Below are 20,972 nucleotides of genomic sequence, written 5' to 3'. Positions count from 1 at the left end.
AGTGGACACAACACGGAGTGGACACTAAACACGGAATGGACACTAAACACGGAGTGGACACAAGAGAGAGTGGACACTAAACACGGAGTGGACACTAAACACGGAATGGACACTAAACACGGAGTTGACACTAAACACGGAATGGACACTAAACACGGAATGGACACTAAACACGGAGTGGACACTAAACACGGAATGGACACAAGAGAGAGTGGACACTAAACACGGAGTGGACACTAAACACGGAGTGGACACTAAACACGGAGTGGACACTAAACACGGAATGGACACTAAACACGGAGTTGACACTAAACACGGAATGGACACTAAACACGGAGTGGACACAACACGGAGTGGACACTAAACACAGAGTGGACACAAGAGAGAGTGGACACTAAACACGGAGTGGACACAAGAGAGAGTGGACACTAAACACGGAGTGGACACAAGAGAGAGTGGACACTAAACACGGAGTGGACACTAAACACAGAGTGGACACAAGACGGAGTGGACACTAAACACGGAGTGGACACAAGAGAGAGTGGACACTAAACACGGAGTGGACACAACACGGAGTGGACCCTAAACACGGAATGGACACTAAACACGGAGTGGACACAAGAGAGAGTGGACACTAAACACGGAGTGGACACAAGAGAGAGTGGACACTAAACACGGAGTGGACACTAAACACGGAGTGGACACAACACGGAGTGGACACTAAACACGGAGTGGACACAAGAGAGAGTGGACACTAAACACGGAGTGGACACAAGAGAGAGTGGACACTAAACACGGAGTGGACACAACACGGAGTGGACACTAAACACGGAATGGACACTAAACACGGAGTGGACACAAGAGAGAGTGGACACTAAACACGGAGTGGACACTAAACACGGAATGGACACTAAACACGGAGTTGACACTAAACACGGAATGGACACTAAACACGGAATGGACACTAAACACGGAGTGGACACTAAACACGGAATGGACACAAGAGAGAGTGGACACTAAACACGGAGTAGACACTAAACACGGAGTGGACACTAAACACGGAGTGGACACTAAACACGGAATGGACACTAAACACGGAGTTGACACTAAACACGGAATGGACACTAAACACGGAGTGGACACTAAACACGGAGTGGACACAACACGGAGTGGACACTAAACACGGAGTGGACACTAAACACGGAGTGGACACAAGAGAGAGTGGACACTAAACACGGAGTGGACACAAGAGAGAGTGGACACTAAACACGGAGTGGACACTAAACACAGAGTGGACACAAGACGGAGTGGACACTAAACACGGAGTGGACACAAGAGAGAGTGGACACTAAACACGGAGTGGACACTAAACACGGAGTGGACACTAAACACGGAATGGACACTAAACACGGAGTGGACACTAAACACGGAATGGACACTAAACACGGAGTTGACACTTAACACGGAGTTGACACTAAACACGGAATGGACACAAGACAGAGTGGACACTAAACACGGAGTTGACACTAAACACGGAGTGGACACTAAACACGGAATGGACACTAAACACGGAGTGGACACTAAACACGGAATGGACACTAAACACGGAGTTGACACTTAACACGGAGTTGACACTAAACACGGAATGGACACAAGACAGAGTGGACACTAAACACGGAGTTGACACTAAACACGGAATGGACACTAAACACGGAGTGGACACAAGAGAGAGTGGACACTAAACACGGAGTGGACACTAAACACGGAATGGACACTAAACACGGAGTTGACACTAAACACGGAATGGACACTAAACACGGAATGGACACTAAACACGGAGTTGACACTAAACACGGAATGGACACTAAACACGGAGTGGACACTAAACACGGAGTTGACACTAAACACGGAATGGACACTAAACACGGAGTTGACACTAAACACGGAGTTGACACTAAACACGGAATGGACACTAAACACGGAATGGACACTAAACATGGAGTGGACACTAAACACGGAATGGACACTAAACACGGAGTTGACACTAAACACGGAGTTGACACTAAACACGGAATGGACACTAAACACGGAGTGGACACTAAACACGGAGTTGACACTAAACACGGAATGGACACTAAACACGGAGTTGACACTAAACACGGAATGGACACTAAACACGGAGTTGACACTAAACACGGAATGGACACTAAACACGGAATGGACACTAAATATATAAAAAAACTTTGAGGTTTAATAGAGGTTTTATGTCACTCACTGACACAACTTCAGTTCTCCAAAACCTCAAAGAAATGATTTGTGTTTCTCGGGTGAACAATGAAAAATCAACGTTCAAGTGAGCATTACTGTGAATGACAGAACAAACTGCTTCCTCACTAACTGTATGTGATTGTGTTTGTGTTGTTTGTGTACATGAATGATGTCACAGATGCACAGCAGGAGGAATCATCCAGAACACAATTCATTCATCTGAAAGGAGCTGACCGTTGTGCGGAAAACACACACAATCACACAATCATTCCCTAACCATCACAAAAAACATGTTTACAGCTAAACACCATTTGACAGATTTAGCGAGGAGCAGTCAAATATCCTCACCAGTGGGTTGTAATGAAAGTTCACTGTGTTACTGAGGACAATTGAGCCCTCACAGATACAGATAAACAAGAAACACAAAGAACACATCCATTTATGACTCTCTCAAACACACACACACTACAGCAACTGTGTCAAAGTGTGTGTGCGCGCCCGTGTGTGTGTTGTTACACATGAGAATTCAACTAATAACAGAGCAGAGATGAAAACTGTCCTGATGTCATTCAGTGTCCTGTGTGATGTGTGATATCTTTAGAGGACATGTGCTGAAAATATCACCACCAGTGTACAGCAGCGTCTCACATCACAGTCCTGAGAAAGACAGACAGAAGCGTGTGCTGTCTCTGCCTGACTCTGACATCACACTAAACTCAAATGAGACACTACACCTGTTGTTTAACAGCCGTACATACTGTAAATAATGATAAATGATCCATACATGATAAAGAACTGTCTGACATGAACACACTATGTCTGCGCGTTTAGTCATTCAGATGATAGAAGTCTGTCATATAGATATTTATATATGAACCAATATATGTCCAACATCAAACATTATTCACATACAAACACATTCAAGACACACAAGATGTGTGTTATATGTGCTGTCATTCAGCTTTATCAAATGATGACTGTATTATACTATCAAACGCACGCACGCACGCACAGTCAGATAACTACAAATCTGATGGTGTGTTTTTGTTTTAAAGAGGTCATTCATTCATTCAGACAGACAGACAGATTTGTGTGTCTGAACAAATAATAAGTGAACAGGTGAAGTGAACAGACACAACACACAGCAGAACTTCACTACAGGAGCAGTATCACGTGTGCGCGCATGCGCGTGTCTGACCTGTTGTCCGGTGTGTGTTTCTGCTGATCATCAGTGTGGATCCTGAATGAATGAAACGCTGTTAAAATCACACCGACACGATCCGTCGCGTCCATCATGAACACAGATGTGATGTCACGCGTGAAACTGAGTGTTTGTGTTTGTGCGTGCGTGCGTGCGTGCGTGCGCGTGACACCCCGGGGCCGGAACGTAAACACTCATCCAATCAGAGCGCGAGATCCATGCATAAATGATCTCGTATCTCCATGATCTTCCCACTGAATGAATAAAGGAAATCTACATTATAAGTGAGCAAATGTGTGTCATTCTTATTTGCACATCCACATAATCACTGACATATAATACACAACTATTCACCTAATGCAATATCCAATAAATATTTGATGAAGCGTATAATATGTTTGACTACTCAAGAATCTGCCCAGATCAGACCGTACACAATGTCTGATAATGAACAAATGACTTTTCTGTTTCTCTTCAGTTCTGATGGATTTATTTTCAGATCATTTCACCACACATTGATTTTTTCCTCCTTTGTGGTGTTTATCATCGATCTCTTGTCGTCGATTCACTATATGAAGAATGTTATTGATAGTTGAACTTTGACCTCATTGATCACTCATAACATTTTTTTTGTTTTTCAGATTGAGTCCCTGAAATCCAGACTGCCTGTGGTTTAGGAGATGAATATGTTAGTGGACAAAACTATAAAGATATCTCTGTAAATCTGTGATTAAATGTCATCTGTCAGGTGAAAACAGAAGCAATTTCTTTCATTCTGTGAATGTTTTATTTAACACATGCAGATTGATTTCTGTCAGGAAATCTGATGTCAGCTACTTCCTGTGTCTGAAGGGGTGGGCCGGGTATTATCAGCTTCCACCGTATGTCAACATATAACAGAACCCCCCCCCCCCCCACACACACACACACACACACACACTTTATAAATCATCTTCTGTCTGGATCGAACACTGATACACATCTTCATCTCACTGACAGGAGCTAATGAGGAAGTGATGAAGTAACAGCTTGTCTGTTTTTATAATCCACTCTCATGATATGTTCAGAACTCACCTGACATCTGAATTCATCCTGTTATACTGAATCTCTCAAGCATTTCTACACAATGAGTTAAAAACAAGGAAACTAAATATCATGAAGATAGCAGCAACAAGACATTTAGCTACACGATGACAAATATACTGTTGAAAACAGAATACACCTTTTGATGACTATTATGTCTAGACAGCGTCTGTTTAATTGACTTATTTCAAGGATTTGATTGTCATACACTGACAGACGAGTTTAAATTTCTTTCCACAGTATTTGACATCATGTCATTGTGTATACATTATAATAAAAGCACCAGGGAAACACATGAAGACGGTATGAAGGCCCGATGCTGGAGTCTCAGTTCTGGACGCAGTGATGGAAACAGTGAGTTCACCATCTCCTCGCTGCTGTTTCCTGTAGATTCATGACCTCTGACCTCAGTCTTTCCCCAACACAAGCCTCAGAGCAGATCTGAGTAAACACACACAATGACCTACACTTACCTCACTCACACACACACACACACACTGATGTGTTATTGGCTGTAGAGCTGAAACATTTCAGGAGGAGTGAGATGATGCTAGAGGGAAAACTGAAGGATGTTTTCTCTTACTGTGTGTTCACACCAGGCGAGAATGAAGCAGGAATCGGAATGTCTTGGAACGTTAAATAATTTTTACTTAACCCCCCCCCCCCCCACACACACACACACACACAAACACTCACACACACACATGCACACACACGCTCACACACACACAAACACACACACACTTATTTACTTTCTAAGTACTCCGTTCCTTTTCCTACAGTCTGTCTGTGCCAACTGAAGCCATTCAGATAGACAGCAATAACACAACTGATGTGTGTGTGTGTGTGTGTGTGTGTGTGTGGTTGTTTGAAGGGTCATGTCAGAATCACATATGTTTCAGTATGAAGTCACATCTTTCTGATGGCTCTGATAAGAAAATCACTGTAACACGAATGACTGTGAATGCTTGTGATGTCATTCACACGTGTGGTTTTATAACAGGAAATGAAACAAATACCTCAGACCTTTGAAAGGAGACTCACAACATGTTCATAAGAAATGCAAAATGTTTCCCTTCGGCCAAACCTGCTGTCAGTATGTTAAATTCATCATGAGACTGACAGGGATTTTCTGATTTTTCTGAGAGAGTGTTTCTCCTCGTTTACGTGTAAGCAGAAAGTCTGAAATGAAACTGAAATGTGAAGATGGATGTCTGTGGGTTGAATGTTTGGATGTTGTGTTTAATGTTCGTGTGAAGGAATGTTTATGCAAACACAGAATTTAAAGTATTTATGAACACAATCTCTGACCTAGTTTAAGTGAACTAAGAACTGTTACACAACGAGTTTAGACCTGACATCTGTTTGATGCATGTCACCATTTACAAACCTGTGTTATCTGAACTCTCACGCAATGACATGAATGCTGTTTATGCGAGACAGACTGCACTGAAATCTTTTTCTTTTTTCCCATTTGAACCACAGAATGTGTCTGATGTGTTGTGTTTTTAGACTGCTGATGTAGAAGAGGTTAGATTCATGTGAATTATTCATGTTCTGGATGAAGATGTTATGCAGTGGTCATCATTACATGTGGAAATGCTTGTTTGCAGTCCATTAAGATACTGGCCTCTTATAGATCTTTATTCTCGTGCAGATAAATAAATAAAGAGCTCATACATTAGTGTCAACATTACAGAACACACATGTGAGGAGCTACATTACACTGTAGACTTCACTGACCTCTACTGGTGAACTCTAGAGATGCACTTCAACCCGCAGACACTCTTTTAACACAATGCAAACAAATGATGGATTTCATGTTGGCAGATCAGAACAAAGGGAAAATCAATTCTCTAAAATAAGCCCAGAGCATAGCACAAATATAGAGAATGAGAATACAGTATATAAAGAGAGAGAAACATCGAACAGGCCATGTGCAATCTCTCTGTGAGAGATATACATGCTCCTTTGATATACATGCAGTATACAGTAAATATCACCTTTTCCTGCTTTCAGTGATTTCTTTGTTATCTTTGTAACATCTCACAAACTACATCCCCCATAATGCCTTTCACTTACACTCCATTCTTCCCGCTCACCCGAATGCTAATGACTTTCACCTGCACCCCATCAACCGGACACAATATGTTCTCCCTTTACCCAGTGTTTCAGGTCTGGTCAAGTGTCGTACCCCTTGTTCAGTGGATGTTAAGTACCTGGTGTATTATTGTAGTTTGTTCAGTGGATGTTAAGTACCTGGTGTCTTAGTGTAGTTTGTTCAGTGGATGTTAAGTACCTGGTGTATTATTGTAGTTTGTTCAGTGGATGTTAAGTACCTGGTGTCTTAGTGTAGTTTGTTCAGTGGATGTTAAGTACCTGGTGTATTATTGTAGTTTGTTCAGTGGATGTTAAGTACCTGGTGTATTATTGTAGTTTGTTCAGTGGATGTTAAGTACCTGGTGTATTATTGTAGTTTGTTCAGTGGATGTTAAGTACCTGGTGTATTATTGTAGTTTGTTCAGTGGATGTTAAGTACCTGGTGTCTTAGTGTAGTTTGTTCAGTGGATGTTAAGTACCTGGTGTATTATTGTAGTTTGTTCAGTGGATGTTAAGTACCTGGTGTATTGTAGTTTGTTCAGTGGATGTTAAGTACCTGGTGTATTATTGTAGTTTGTTCAGTGGATGTTAAGTACCTGGTGTATTATTGTAGTTTGTTCAGTGGATGTTAAGTACCTGGTGTCTTATTGTAGTTTGTTCAGTGGATGTTAAGTACCTGGTGTATTATTGTAGTTTGTTCAGTGGATGTTAAGTACCTGGTGTCTTAGTGTAGTTTGTTCAGTGGATGTTAAGTACCTGGTGTATTATTGTAGTTTGTTCAGTGGATGTTAAGTACCTGGTGTCTTAGTGTAGTTTGTTCAGTGGATGTTAAGTACCTGGTGTATTATTGTAGTTTGTTCAGTGGATGTTAAGTACCTGGTGTATTATTGTAGTTTGTTCAGTGGATGTTAAGTACCTGGTGTATTATTGTAGTTTGTTCAGTGGATGTTAAGTACCTGGTGTCTTATTGTAGTTTGTTCAGTGGATGTTAAGTACCTGGTGTATTATTGTAGTTTGTTCAGTGGATGTTAAGTACCTGGTGTCTTAGTGTAGTTTGTTCAGTGGATGTTAAGTACCTGGTGTCTTAGTGTAGTTTGTTCAGTGGATGTTAAGTACCTGGTGTATTATTGTAGTTTGTTCAGTGGATGTTAAGTACCTGGTGTCTTATTGTAGTTTGTTCAGTGGATGTTAAGTACCTGGTGTCTTAGTGTAGTTTGTTCAGTGGATGTTAAGTACCTGGTGTATTATTGTAGTTTGTTCAGTGGATGTTAAGTACCTGGTGTATTATTGTAGTTTGTTCCGTGGATGTTAAGTACCTGGTGTCTTATTGTAGTTTGTTCAGTGGATGTTAAGTACCTGGGACCCGTTTCAGAAAGCAGGGTAAGTGCAAACTCAGTGTAAGTTAACCCCGGAAAACGGGATACTCTGGGTTTTCAGTTTCAGAACGCGAGGTATATCAAACCCGTGACCGCGGGGTAAGTCAAGCCTGTTTCAGAAATCAAGGTATCTTATACTTAGAGTGAGTAACCATAGTAACCTACTCTGTGAACCTAACCTGGTCAGGAGCAGGTTTTATTCCACTAACCCGAGGTTTGTTACAATCTCCGCCCCTTTTAGAAGCGCGAGCGGTGTTGAAATTGCCTTCGCAGTTAGTTTTTTCATTCGTTTTCCTTAATCGCGCACAAGTTTATAACACAGACATTAAATGTCCGTTTATTCAGTACCCGTAGATGAGGAAGCTGCATTCATCCAGAGACAGTTACATTTACGTCGGGAGAATATATGGTGAAGCCCCGTTTGGATGTTTTATCATATGCGGAGGATTCTTTATTTGAGCGGCACAGTTTTTCTTTACAGTCCATTAAATATATTCATAATCTGCTTCATCCTTACATCACAAACCTCACTCGTCGTGGCTGCGCTCTTACATCTGAGCAGATTCTCTGTATGGCTTTATGTTTCTTTACTAATGGAAGCTTTCTTTATAACACCGGGGATGCAGAACACGTTAGCAAGGCAACTGTATGCAGAGCAGTAAGAAAAGTGTGTATCGCTCTCAAGGACTTTATATACATTTGTGTTAAGTTTCCTGTGAGAGTCATCAAAGAGGAGTTTCATAGGATTGCAGGTGAATGGTGTACGTCTTTCTGAATAAGATGATCAAATAAATGTGGTCTCGCTGCAAACTCTAATAATTCAAATACCCTTTAGGGTTTCCCAATGTGATTGGGTGCAAATTTAAAAGGTCCAACTCACCCCGCGCGGGCTTCGAACTGCCGTCGGTCAGAATGAGATACGGGCGCTCTAACAACGAGCCTAACGATCGCAGTCCCTATAACGTCCGTCGCCAGAGCATCTCTGTTGGTCGGGGAGTGACTCTAGCTGGCCTCCGTTACACACAGCTGGAGCAGGGGCGAGCATGGACAGTTTTTTGTCTTCTATAGCCACAGTGCTCGGTTCTCATATCCTCATAACTTTCAAGGCCAGTTTATTAAATATATCAAACATTTCCCAGTCAGGCATCCTACTAGCAAGAGCATTTAAACTCACCGGACTGAAGGATGTTTTTATATTTCATTTCCAGCTGCTGCCATGTTCTTTTTATTGCAGAAGGATTGCACCTACATGACAAAAGTCGTAGGTATATATGTTTATATGTGTGTGTATATATATATATATAGATAGATATATAGTGCCTACAATTCGACTGGCGAGAAATAAACGGAGCGCTTTTTGTCACGTGGCGTTGCCATGGTGAATCGTGTTATCTTCGCTCAATTGATGATGGCTTTTTAAAGCCGCGGTGAACACGAGTAACCTCGAGTGAACTTACTCAGAGTGGATTGAACTCATTGAAACCAGCTGTTCTGAAACAGAAAACTCAGAGTAGCGATTATCTGAGTAAATCAACTCAGAGTTCATATTTTAACTCAGTGTTGCTTGAACCTCCTTATTGAAACGGGTCCCTGGTGTATTATTGTAGTTTGTTCAGTGGATGTTAAGTACCTGGTGTCTTATTGTAGTTTGTTCAGTGGATGTTAAGTACCTGGTGTCTTAGTGTAGTTTGTTCAGTGGATGTTAAGTACCTGGTGTCTTAGTGTAGTTTGTTCAGTGGATGTTAAGTACCTGGTGTCTTAGTGTAGTTTGTTCAGTGGATGTTAAGTACCTGGTGTCTTAGTGTAGTTTGTTCAGTGGATGTTAAGTACCTGGTGTATTATTGTAGTTTGTTCAGTGGATGTTAAGTACCTGGTGTCTTATTGTAGTTTGTTCAGTGGATGTTAAGTACCTGGTGTCTTATTGTAGTTTGTTCAGTGGATGTTAAGTACCTGGTGTCTTAGTGTAGTTTGTTCAGTGGATGTTAAGTACCTGGTGTCTTAGTGTAGTTTGTTCAGTGGATGTTAAGTACCTGGTGTCTTAGTGTAGTTTGTTCAGTGGATGTTAAGTACCTGGTGTCTTAGTGTAGTTTGTTCAGTGGATGTTAAGTACCTGGTGTATTATTGTAGTTTGTTCAGTGGATGTTAAGTACCTGGTGTCTTATTGTAGTTTGTTCAGTGGATGTTAAGTACCTGGTGTCTTATTGTAGTTTGTTCAGTGGATGTTAAGTACCTGGTGTCTTAGTGTAGTTTGTTCAGTGGATGTTAAGTACCTGGTGTCTTATTGTAGTTTGTTCAGTGGATGTTAAGTACCTGGTGTCTTAGTGTAGTTTGTTCAGTGGATGTTAAGTACCTGGTGTCTTAGTGTAGTTTGTTCAGTGGATGTTAAGTACCTGGTGTCTTATTGTAGTTTGTTCAGTGGATGTTAAGTACCTGGTGTCTTATTGTAGTTTGTTCAGTGGATGTTAAGTACCTGGTGTCTTATTGTAGTTTGTTCAGTGGATGTTAAGTACCTGGTGTCTTATTGTAGTTTGTTCAGTGGATGTTAAGTACCTGGTGTCTTATTGTAGTTTGTTCAGTGGATGTTAAGTACCTGGTGTCTTATTGTAGTTTGTTCAGTGGATGTTAAGTACCTGGTGTATTATTGTAGTTTGTTCCGTGGATGTTAAGTACCTGGTGTATTATTGTAGTTTGTTCAGTGGATGTTAAGTACCTGGTGTCTTATTGTAGTTTGTTCAGTGGATGTTAAGTACCTGGTGTCTTATTGTAGTTTGTTCAGTGGATGTTAAGTACCTGGTGTCTTATTGTAGTTTGTTCAGTGGATGTTAAGTACCTGGTGTCTTATTGTAGTTTGTTCAGTGGATGTTAAGTACCTGGTGTATTATTGTAGTTTGTTCCGTGGATGTTAAGTACCTGGTGTATTATTGTAGTTTGTTCAGTGGATGTTAAGTACCTGGTGTATTATTGTAGTTTGTTCAGTGGATGTTAAGTACCTGGTGTCTTATTGTAGTTTGTTCAGTGGATGTTAAGTACCTGGTGTCTTAGTGTAGTTTGTTCAGTGGATGTTAAGTACCTGGTGTCTTATTGTAGTTTGTTCAGTGGATGTTAAGTACCTGGTGTCTTATTGTAGTTTGTTCAGTGGATGTTAAGTACCTGGTGTCTTAGTGTAGTTTGTTCAGTGGATGTTAAGTACCTGGTGTCTTAGTGTAGTTTGTTCAGTGGATGTTAAGTACCTGGTGTCTTATTGTAGTTTGTTCAGTGGATGTTAAGTACCTGGTGTCTTATTGTAGTTTGTTCAGTGGATGTTAAGTACCTGGTGTCTTATTGTAGTTTGTTCAGTGGATGTTAAGTACCTGGTGTCTTATTGTAGTTTGTTCAGTGGATGTTAAGTACCTGGTGTCTTATTGTAGTTTGTTCAGTGGATGTTAAGTACCTGGTGTCTTATTGTAGTTTGTTCAGTGGATGTTAAGTACCTGGTGTATTATTGTAGTTTGTTCCGTGGATGTTAAGTACCTGGTGTCTTATTGTAGTTTGTTCAGTGGATGTTAAGTACCTGGTGTCTTATTGTAGTTTGTTCAGTGGATGTTAAGTACCTGGTGTCTTATTGTAGTTTGTTCAGTGGATGTTAAGTACCTGGTGTCTTATTGTAGTTTGTTCAGTGGATGTTAAGTACCTGGTGTCTTATTGTAGTTTGTTCAGTGGATGTTAAGTACCTGGTGTATTATTGTAGTTTGTTCCGTGGATGTTAAGTACCTGGTGTATTATTGTAGTTTGTTCCGTGGATGTTAAGTACCTGGTGTATTATTGTAGTTTGTTCAGTGGATGTTAAGTACCTGGTGTATTATTGTAGTTTGTTCAGTGGATGTTAAGTACCTGGTGTATTATTGTAGTTTGTTCAGTGGATGTTAAGTACCTGGTGTATTATTGTAGTTTGTTCAGTGGATTTTAAGTACCTGGTGTATTATTGTAGTTTGTTCCCCTGGATGTTTCCCTGGTTTTTGAAGTTCCCTATTTTGTTCCAGAGTTCAGCTTTTTTGGATTATTAAACCTTTCACTTTACCCCCGTGGCATCCTCTATTCCATGTGTTCTCAACCGGTGGGGCGTGCCGCCAAACTCCCGGGGGGGGGGGGGCGCGGTCAGGCTACAGGGTGGGAGGGAAAATACTGGAAAAAAATATCTTTTTAATGTTTTTAATCACTAAACTACTGTCACAAAGTTATAGTTTTGTATATACATAACTCCTGAATAAAAATTAAAATGTGTTTGGACAGATTTAACAAAACAGTATAGTGAGATAGTGAGCGCAAATGCACGTGATAAGCGGTTTTATTAAGCGAGTCAAGTCGTTCACTCAAACGATTCGTTCAAAACACTGAATCAATCAAAACACGATTGAGTGTTGCAGTGCTGCTGTGATCTTTGTTTGGATTCATCGGATCTATTTTCGCTGCTTAAAAAACAAAACAGTCAAATTTAAGTGACTTAATATTATTAACTTGTTTGTTGAACTGTCATATGAAATCAGTGTCAGAAATCAAACATCTCATTTTAGGAAGAGCATTACTGGAAACCGTGAATCTCTGGCCACTGTCCGAGTCACAAATTTAAAAAACCCCTAAAAAATGCAGAAAATCGAACGGACGGAAGTCTGCAAACGTATAAAACGTGAGGTCGTATTTAGTTTTATATACATGTAAAAAAACAAATAAACGAGTCCGAATATAAGCTACAGTTAAAGCTTTCCTTTAGTTTTTGTGAAATGATCACACGGCGACACAAACATGTTCAAATACATTTATATGTTGTTTATAAATAAATAACAATAAATTGTTGTAACAGCAATATCTCCAAGTTTAGTTTTTCACTGTAAAAATGTCATGATTTGCCAATGCAAAGAGAGTACCGTTCCCCCCACTTCAAGCACTGTTTATAACACAAACAAATCTTCCTCCTGACGACTTTTTTGTCAAAAGCGACAAATCCAGCGACTTTAAATGATGTTTAATTAACAAAGTTCAGGAGGAGCCGTAGCATATAATCAGCCGGCTGGTCCACAATCAGCCATAGCGAGCTCGCTCATAAATAGAGAAACCATCTTACCTGCTCGATCTCCTAAGATTAAGCATCCCGGCTCCTCTCCCAAACTCATTTTCTTGCAAGAGCCCCGGGGAGTGTGCTCTGGGCTCAAACCGGTTCTGGAGATCTGGCGAGCTCAGAGCCCGCTTCCCTGAAAGCACGCCAAATACGCATAACCTACATTTACATTGTCATTTAGCGGACGCTTTTATCCAAAGCGACTTACAGATGAGGAAACATTGGAAGCAATTATAACAACATAGGCAACAAAATACATAAGTACATCAAACTAGTCCAGTAAAGCCTAGCACAGTATAAAAAGCTAAGAATAGTGAGGTTAGTAAGTGTGTTTTTTTTTTTATAAAGAAGGAAAGTGAAAAGAATTAGAAAAAAAAAAATCCATCAGTTGAAGGAAGAGATGCGTTTTTAGGCGTTTTTTAAAGATGGCAACCGAGTCTGCTGATCTTGTAGCAGCTGGTAGATCATTCCACCAATGTGGAACAGATCCAGAGAAGGTACGGGAGAGTGACTTTTTTCCTTTTTGGGATGGTACCACTAGTCGTTGTTCCTTTGCAGACCGCAGTGATCTGGTAGGAACATAGATCTGCATTAGCGAGTGGAGATACGATGGTGCAGATCCGGTGTTGGTCTTGTAGGCCAGGAGCATAGCTTTGAACTTTATGCGGTCGGCAACAGGGAGCCGCCGCATTCTGGATCATCTGGGGAGGTTTGATTGTGCAAGCAGGAAGTCCAGCCAGAAGCGCATTGCAATAATCCAGTTTGGACAGGACAAGAGCCTGGACTAGGACTTGCGTAGAGTGCTCCGATAGGAAAGGTCTTATTTTCCTAATGTTGTAGAGGATGAATCTACAGGACCGGGTGGTGCTGGCAACATGACGTGAGGTTAAGCCGATCATCGATTACCACTCCCAGGTTTCTGGCTGTGGTGGACGGTGTAATCGTTGATGAGCCTAGTTGAATGGCAAGGTTGTGTTGAATCTTTGGGTTGGCCGGGATCACAAGCAGTTCCGTTTTGCAAGGTTTAGCTGCAGGTGATGATCCTTCATCCAAAGCGAGATGTCACTCAGGCATGCCGCGATGCGAGCAGCAACCGTCGGATCGTCCGGTTGAAATGACAAGTAGAGTTGTGTGTCGTCGGCATAGCAGTGATAGGAGAAGCCATGCTTCTGAATGACCGAGCCGAGGGATGTCATGTAAATGGAGAAGAGTAGCGGTCCAAGCACTGAGCCCTGTGGCACCCCCGTGTTGAGCTGTTGGGACGCGGAGACCTCATCTCTCCAGGATACTCTGAATGACCTACCCGAGAGGTAGGACTCAAACCATTGCAACGCCATTTTCCAGAGACACCCATAGCACTGAGAGAAGACATGAGGATGTGATGCTTGACAGTGTCAAAGGCAGCAGACAGATCCAGCAGGATGAGCACAGATGACATGGATGATGCTTTTGCCAGTCTCAGGGCTTCGATGACTGAGAGCAGTGCAGTCTCTGTGGAATGACCGGTCTTGAACCCAGACTGATTGCTGTCCAGGAGGTTGTTTTGCATGAGAAAGGAGGAGAGCTGGTTGAACACAACTCGCTCCAGGGCTTTGGCGATGAAGGGAAAAAGGGAGACAGGCCTGTAGTTTTCTAGCAGTGTAGGGTCCAGGGTGGGTTTCTTTAGAAGCGGTGTGATGCGGGCCTCTTTGAACGCTGTGGGAAATGTCCCAGTGGTGAGCGAAGAGTTGATGATTTGGGTCAGAGCAGGCACAACCGTTGGAGAGATGGCCTGGAGGAGATGGGTGGGGATGGGATCCAGTGGGCAGGTGGTAGGGTGGTTACCATCCTCAGGGAAGGATGAAAGAAGCACATCCAGCTCCTCCAAGAAATGTCCAAGCTGACCTGGGGACGATATATAACTACAAAATGACTTTTAACAGGGTGGGTGATAGTAGCAGCATGAAACTCGAAGGAGCTGTTGTCACACATGGGTGTTAGCTGATTGAATTTCCAGTCTTTGGGGATGAGTAGACCGGTGCCTCCACCCCTTCCTGTGATGCGAGGGCTGTGGGAGAAAGTGTGGTTATGGGAGAGGGCAGCGGGAGTGGCAGAGTCCTCTGGTGTGATTTCTGTAAGTGCTACAATGGAAAGACCAGAATGTTTAACAAAAGCTGTAATGAAATCAGCTTTGTTCACAGCAGATTGGCAGTTCCACAATCCTATTGGGAAAGTAGAAGGGGCAGTTGCTAGCAGTGATACATTGTGAAGATTATTAGCATTGCGTCGCCTTCGGCATGCGGCAGATGAATTACGTGTTGTGATAACAGAAAGGATTTTAAAGCACATATTTAAGAGAAGCAGAAAGAAAATAGTGAGAAACATTAAAGATAACAATAAAGGATTAAGTGTTAGTGCAAACAAGTTAGACAAAAAGTGCAAGTGTTAACACAAAACAAAATAGGTACAAAAATAAGTGCAATACTCAAGTGCCCTGTCGGTGTGTCCCGGCTCGGTGGAGTCGCGCGCAGGTAGAGTCGATGTCTTTACTCTCTTCGGTCTTCACGTGATGAGGGCTGCACGCGACCGCTGCCGTGGTGGGTAGACGCTTTTTAAATACGCATCTAATTACTTCAATTCAACAGGCCCCGCCCTCAGATGACACGCGCACACAAAGCAAACAAATTAAACTAGCCGGAGAACGGACGAAGGAACGATACTCATAAATAGTATCGTTCATAACCAAGCTCTATCTTTATTATCCCTATCAACATCACTGTTATCTGCGCAGGTGAACTTGTGAACTGGTGTTTTTGGAGACTTTTGTGGTGTTTGGAGACTCGAAAGCACGAATCACTCTGCAGTAAGGCCTACTGTGCTCAACGAGCAGCGGGTGCTGCCGTGAGCCCCTCTCCCGTCCAAACGCACTCACAGGCGGTCAGTCTCTCAGTTGCCTCGCGCAGCAGTCCCAGCCTGAAGTCAGAGCAGAGAGGAGACACACACCCCTTGGCGTCCAGGCTGCAAATGATTCGCACATGCGCATGCCGCCGTTCCCACCCTGGCGGTGTGTAAATGACACAGAAATAAATGAATGAATTTAAATTGACTCGCGACACAGCTGCTCTCAATTCACTCTAGTCTAGTCTCTTGCCAAGTTCGCTTGTGCCAGCTCTCGCTAGTCTGTTATCAATCTCCATTTACATACGAGCCTTTACTACAAAATCCCAAACATTCTTGTTAAAGATTGTATATAGGCCTCCAGGGCACCACACAGATTTTATTAAAGAATTTGGTGGGTTCTTATCAGAACTAGTACTGTCTGCAGACAGAGTCCTTGTTGTTGGTGACTTTAACATTCATGTAGATAATGATACAGATGCTTTAGGACTGGCTTTTAAAGACACTCTTAACTCCATGGGCGTTAGTCAACATGTGTCAGGACCTACTCACCTTCGTAATCATATTTTAAATTTAATACTGTCTTACGGTATAAATGTGGACAGCATTAAAAGACATTTCTGATCATTATCTGGTATCATGCTTGCTTCACTACCGAATGGTGGCAGATCAAACTCAAAGTTAAAAAAATTTTAGAACAATAACTTCGACTACAAAAGGTGTGTTTCTTGATAATTTGCCTGATTTGTCTCAAATCTTTAGCATGAGTAATAACGTTGAAGATCTTGACTTGACCATTGAAAATATTAATGCCACCTTCTTAGAAACGCCAGACACAGACTCCTCTGCACTTAAAGAAGATTAAAAATGACCGCCCAACACTGTGGTATAATGAACACACTCAGGCTCTAAAGAAAGCGGCACGAAAAATGGAGCGCAACTTTAAGAAAACTACATTAGAGGTATTTCGTACAGCATGGAAGGATAGTATTAGAAAATACAGGAAAGCCATAAAACGTCTAGATCCGCCTACCTTTCATCACTAATAGAAGAAAACCAGCATAACCCTAGGTTATTTAATACAGTGGCTAAATTAACCAAAGATAAATCGTCAGCGACTTCTGATTCTGTATACCAGCATAGCAGTGATGAATTTATGAACTATTTCACAAATAAAATCCAAAATATTCGAGAAAAAACTATGAACCAAAACTATGCAACCAGAAGTGAATCCCGCTGAACAAATGACTAACTACAGCGCCCCAAGGGGAGAAATTAAGTTTATTTTCTACTATAGATCACGATGAACTATCGAAAATCATTAGATCATCTAAATCGACTGCATGCATGCTAGACCCTATACCTACAAATCTACTGAAAGAGATGCTCCCAGAAATTATAGATCCTCTACTTGGTGTAACTGGTCTGTTGTCTGCGTTGTGTATTTTGAAAAAACAGGACAGCATTCGCAGTTTCGCTGATCCTTTATTCCCTGATGTACACAAACAAACTGTAATCAGCCTCTTATTGAGAGTTGCCCTCGGTTACGCTCTCCACTGCATAACCAATACAAAGAGGAAATAAATCACATAAAATACATATAACAGAAAACATACCTGATGTACACAAACAAACTGTAATCAGCCTCTTATTGAGAGTTGCCCTCGGTTAGGCTATAAAACAAATGTGATACACTCATCACATGTGCTCATATCACTTTTAGGCCCAAACGCAAAAATAACTTAAACGGGATGAAATGACAAAAATAACCACGCAGATAGGTAAAATAATATTATATACATAAATTATAGTGAAAATATAGACAAAAGCAACAATAAAATTTAGGATTAATTAAGATTATCAGGAGCCCAAAATAACCTCACCTCTCCACTGCATTACCAATGCAAAGAGGAAAAGGAGGGGACAGAACAGGAAATCACATGGACTCACTAAGTCACACCAATTAAAGGGGAAAGGCACTCACTTCACTTAGGCAGACATCAGGTGTATGTAAACGAACAATTTTGCGGGAATTCTAATTAATACATATATTTAACAGAACACTTTCTGTACCTGTTACATTAGCATTATTAACTCATCTCTGACATTACGACATGTGCCTAAAGCATATAAGGTGGCTGTTATAAGGCCCCTTGTCAAAAAAAACCATCTGGACCCTGGAGAACTAGTTAACTACAGACCTATTTCAAATCTACCTTTCTTATCTAAAGTTCTGGAAAAAGTAGTCTCAACTCAAATATGTTCCTTCCTCCAAAGGAATGAGATTAATGAAGATTTCCAGTCTGGATTTAGAGCACATCACAGAACAGAGACTGCTCTGATTAGAGTTACAAATTATCTGCTTATGGCGAAACTGATGTCGATATTAAGGAAATAGCTTTGAAATGGCTTAGATCTTATTTATCCGACCGTTTTCAATATGTAGCAATAAACAATGGGATATCACGCAAATCGCAAGTCCAGTACGGTGTACCACAGGGCTCAGTCTTAGGGCCTATGCTCTTCGCATTATACATGCTTCCTCTAGGAGATATAATAAAGCGACACGGAGTAAGTTATGCTGATGATACGCAACTTTATATTTCCTCGAAATCCTCATGAAACACAGCAATTCCATCGAATAGTGAAATGCATAGTCGATATAAAAAAGTGGATGAGTAGCAATTTTTTATTACTGAACTCGGACAAAACTGAAGTGTTACTTATCAGACCGAAAAACGCCCTACGTAACAACCAAGAATACTGCTTAACTATTGATGGATGTTCCATAAAACCCTCATCTTCAGCTAAGAATCTTGGCTTTATATTCGATAGTACTCTGTCATTTGAAAACCAGGTCGCCAACACCTGTAAAATTGCGTTTTTCCATCTTAAAAATATATCTAATGGCTGGAGGTGCTCTGGCTGGATGTGCTCTGGCTGTAGGTGCCGAAAAAAAGGCGGCAAGTAACTCGCTATCCAAATTGTTACGCGATGTGGGCGATTCTAAGATATAAATGTAACTAAGGATCTGTGAGACCGAAGGATGACCGTCACTACGGTCTAATTGGATGATAACCTTCGTTCTGTCTTCTCTCGAGACCTTATGTAAACAAAGTCATGCTCATGACAACGGAAGCGGAACGTCACGTGCTATAAAAGGTGAGTTAACCTTCCGGCTCGTTCTCTTTACCTTGAACGCCCCTAGTATTCCGAGCGACAAGGATAGTGGGGATAGGATAGGATACCTACCAAGGGATGTCGCCCTAGTGGCTGGCCATCCACTCCACCATGAGATGTTGAGATAGCTGAAGCATAAACCCTGATTGTACTGGCTGCTTTCCCCTGATCCAGCTGAGCTTGCAGGAATCTAAGGACAAGTGGCACAGAGCAGGTTATTGGATCCACATTCATGGCTACACACCAGTCTGAAAAAATTCTCCACTTTATGGAGTAATTAGCCCGAGTAGATCCTCTGGAGGACCTGGGAAATCAGAGGAAAGGGGGGTGGAAAGCATATAATAAGCCTGTCGGCCACTCTTGTAACAGAGCATCCAGGCCTAAACTGCCTTCTTGTACCGTGAGGGAGTACCATCCCAGGCAATGGGTCGTTTCCCTGGACGCAAAGAGATCTACTTGAGCTGTCCCGTATCGGGTCCAAATTTGGGCCATTAGCTCCGTGTGCAACCGCCATTCTCCTGGGAGAGGCCCTGTTCTGGACAAAATGTTGGCTGCCCTGTTTGTCACACCTGGGATGTGGATTGCTCTGAGTGAGGACAGACGTGTCGCTGTCCAAGTCAGCAAGTCTGTTGCCACCTGGAGACAGCGTAGTGACTTCGTCCCTCCTTGGTGATTTATGTGGTAAACTGCTGAGGTACTGTCCGTTCTCACTAGCACATGCTTGCTGCGAAGAAATGGTAACAGACCCTTGAGAGCAAGATGAACAGGAAATGCTTGTAAATTGAAAACCACTCGATTGCATTACGTTGGATTCATTACATAAATTATTCAAAAATAATAGCTAAATATTTAACAACCAATTTAAGTAGATTTTAAATCATTTTAATGTAAAAAACTGATAAAAAAGCAAGAAATTTATTTTGTTAAATAGTGTTTACTTATTAAATTCCATGAAATCTACAAACCCACAGAATGACTTTTTACAGGGTTTGTGACAGTGAGATTAAAGCAGTGTTATGGACGACGACAAACTATTTATGATTTAAAAAACGAAATCAAATAGACATCAAGAATTAGCCGAGAAAAAAAGCATAAAACACGTCTATATATGATGTATTTAACTTTAGAATTTATTTCGATTTAGGTGTAAAGAAGCCTTTTTTCCACAGTGGCCACTATAGTGGAGTGAACTCAGTGAAAAGTGATAAGGTATAGCTGAGAGGGCTGCAGACCAACCTAAGATACATAAGAAAGGTTTTGGGAAACACAAATGGATATGTCACCCAAAAACGAAAATTCTGTGATCATTTACTCACCTTAAAGGAACCCCTTACCCGCTGTCTGCGCCCTCTGTCTGTGCCTCACCACTCGCGATCATGATAGAATGAATCAGCCAAATTAGGACCCAGTAGACAGAGGGGTCGTTGTGGCAGAGGCCGCTGGTTTTCCCTTCCAGGGTCGAGGATGCCGGATTCCCGCTCAGGGTCGAAGCCGCCAGAATCCTGCTGGCCACGGCAGATCCCCATCTGGCCATTCCCGCCCGGTGCAGCCGAGCATTCCAGGTCGGTGCAGCAGGCCATTCCCAGCATGATTCATGCTCTACACCTGTTCCCCTCTTGATTTGGTCCCTTATTTAATGGCCTTTTTGTCTTCTGTCTTGTGCTGGTTCGTTGTGGTTGTGGTGTGAGTCCATGTGTCTAGTCTAGTCTAGTCTAGTCTAGTCCAGTTATTTTTTGTGCAAGTATTATCCTAGTCTTGTTAAGTTTAGTTAGTCTGTGTTCATGTGTCCATGTCA

General features: G+C 41.8%; 1 protein-coding gene across 1 annotated transcript in view; it reads right to left on the bottom strand.

Annotated features, from left to right (window-relative positions):
- arhgap28 (Rho GTPase activating protein 28) overlaps positions 1 to 3,564 on the bottom strand; it is a gene marked incomplete at its 5' end in the record, with an annotated part of 14,243 nt that extends 10,679 nt beyond the window's left edge. The window contains one exon of the mRNA XM_079487761.1: positions 3,467 to 3,564. Coding sequence (XP_079343887.1) covers positions 3,467 to 3,564 — 98 coding nt within the window. The remainder of the gene's footprint in view (positions 1 to 3,466) is intronic.
- Positions 3,565 to 20,972: the final 17,408 nt, after the last annotated feature.

The sequence above is a fragment of the Barbatula barbatula genome, assembly GCF_947034865.1.
Source record: "Barbatula barbatula genome assembly, chromosome: 23".
NCBI lineage: Eukaryota > Metazoa > Chordata > Actinopteri > Cypriniformes > Nemacheilidae > Barbatula > Barbatula barbatula.
This window is presented reverse-complemented; position numbering and strand designations above follow the sequence as displayed.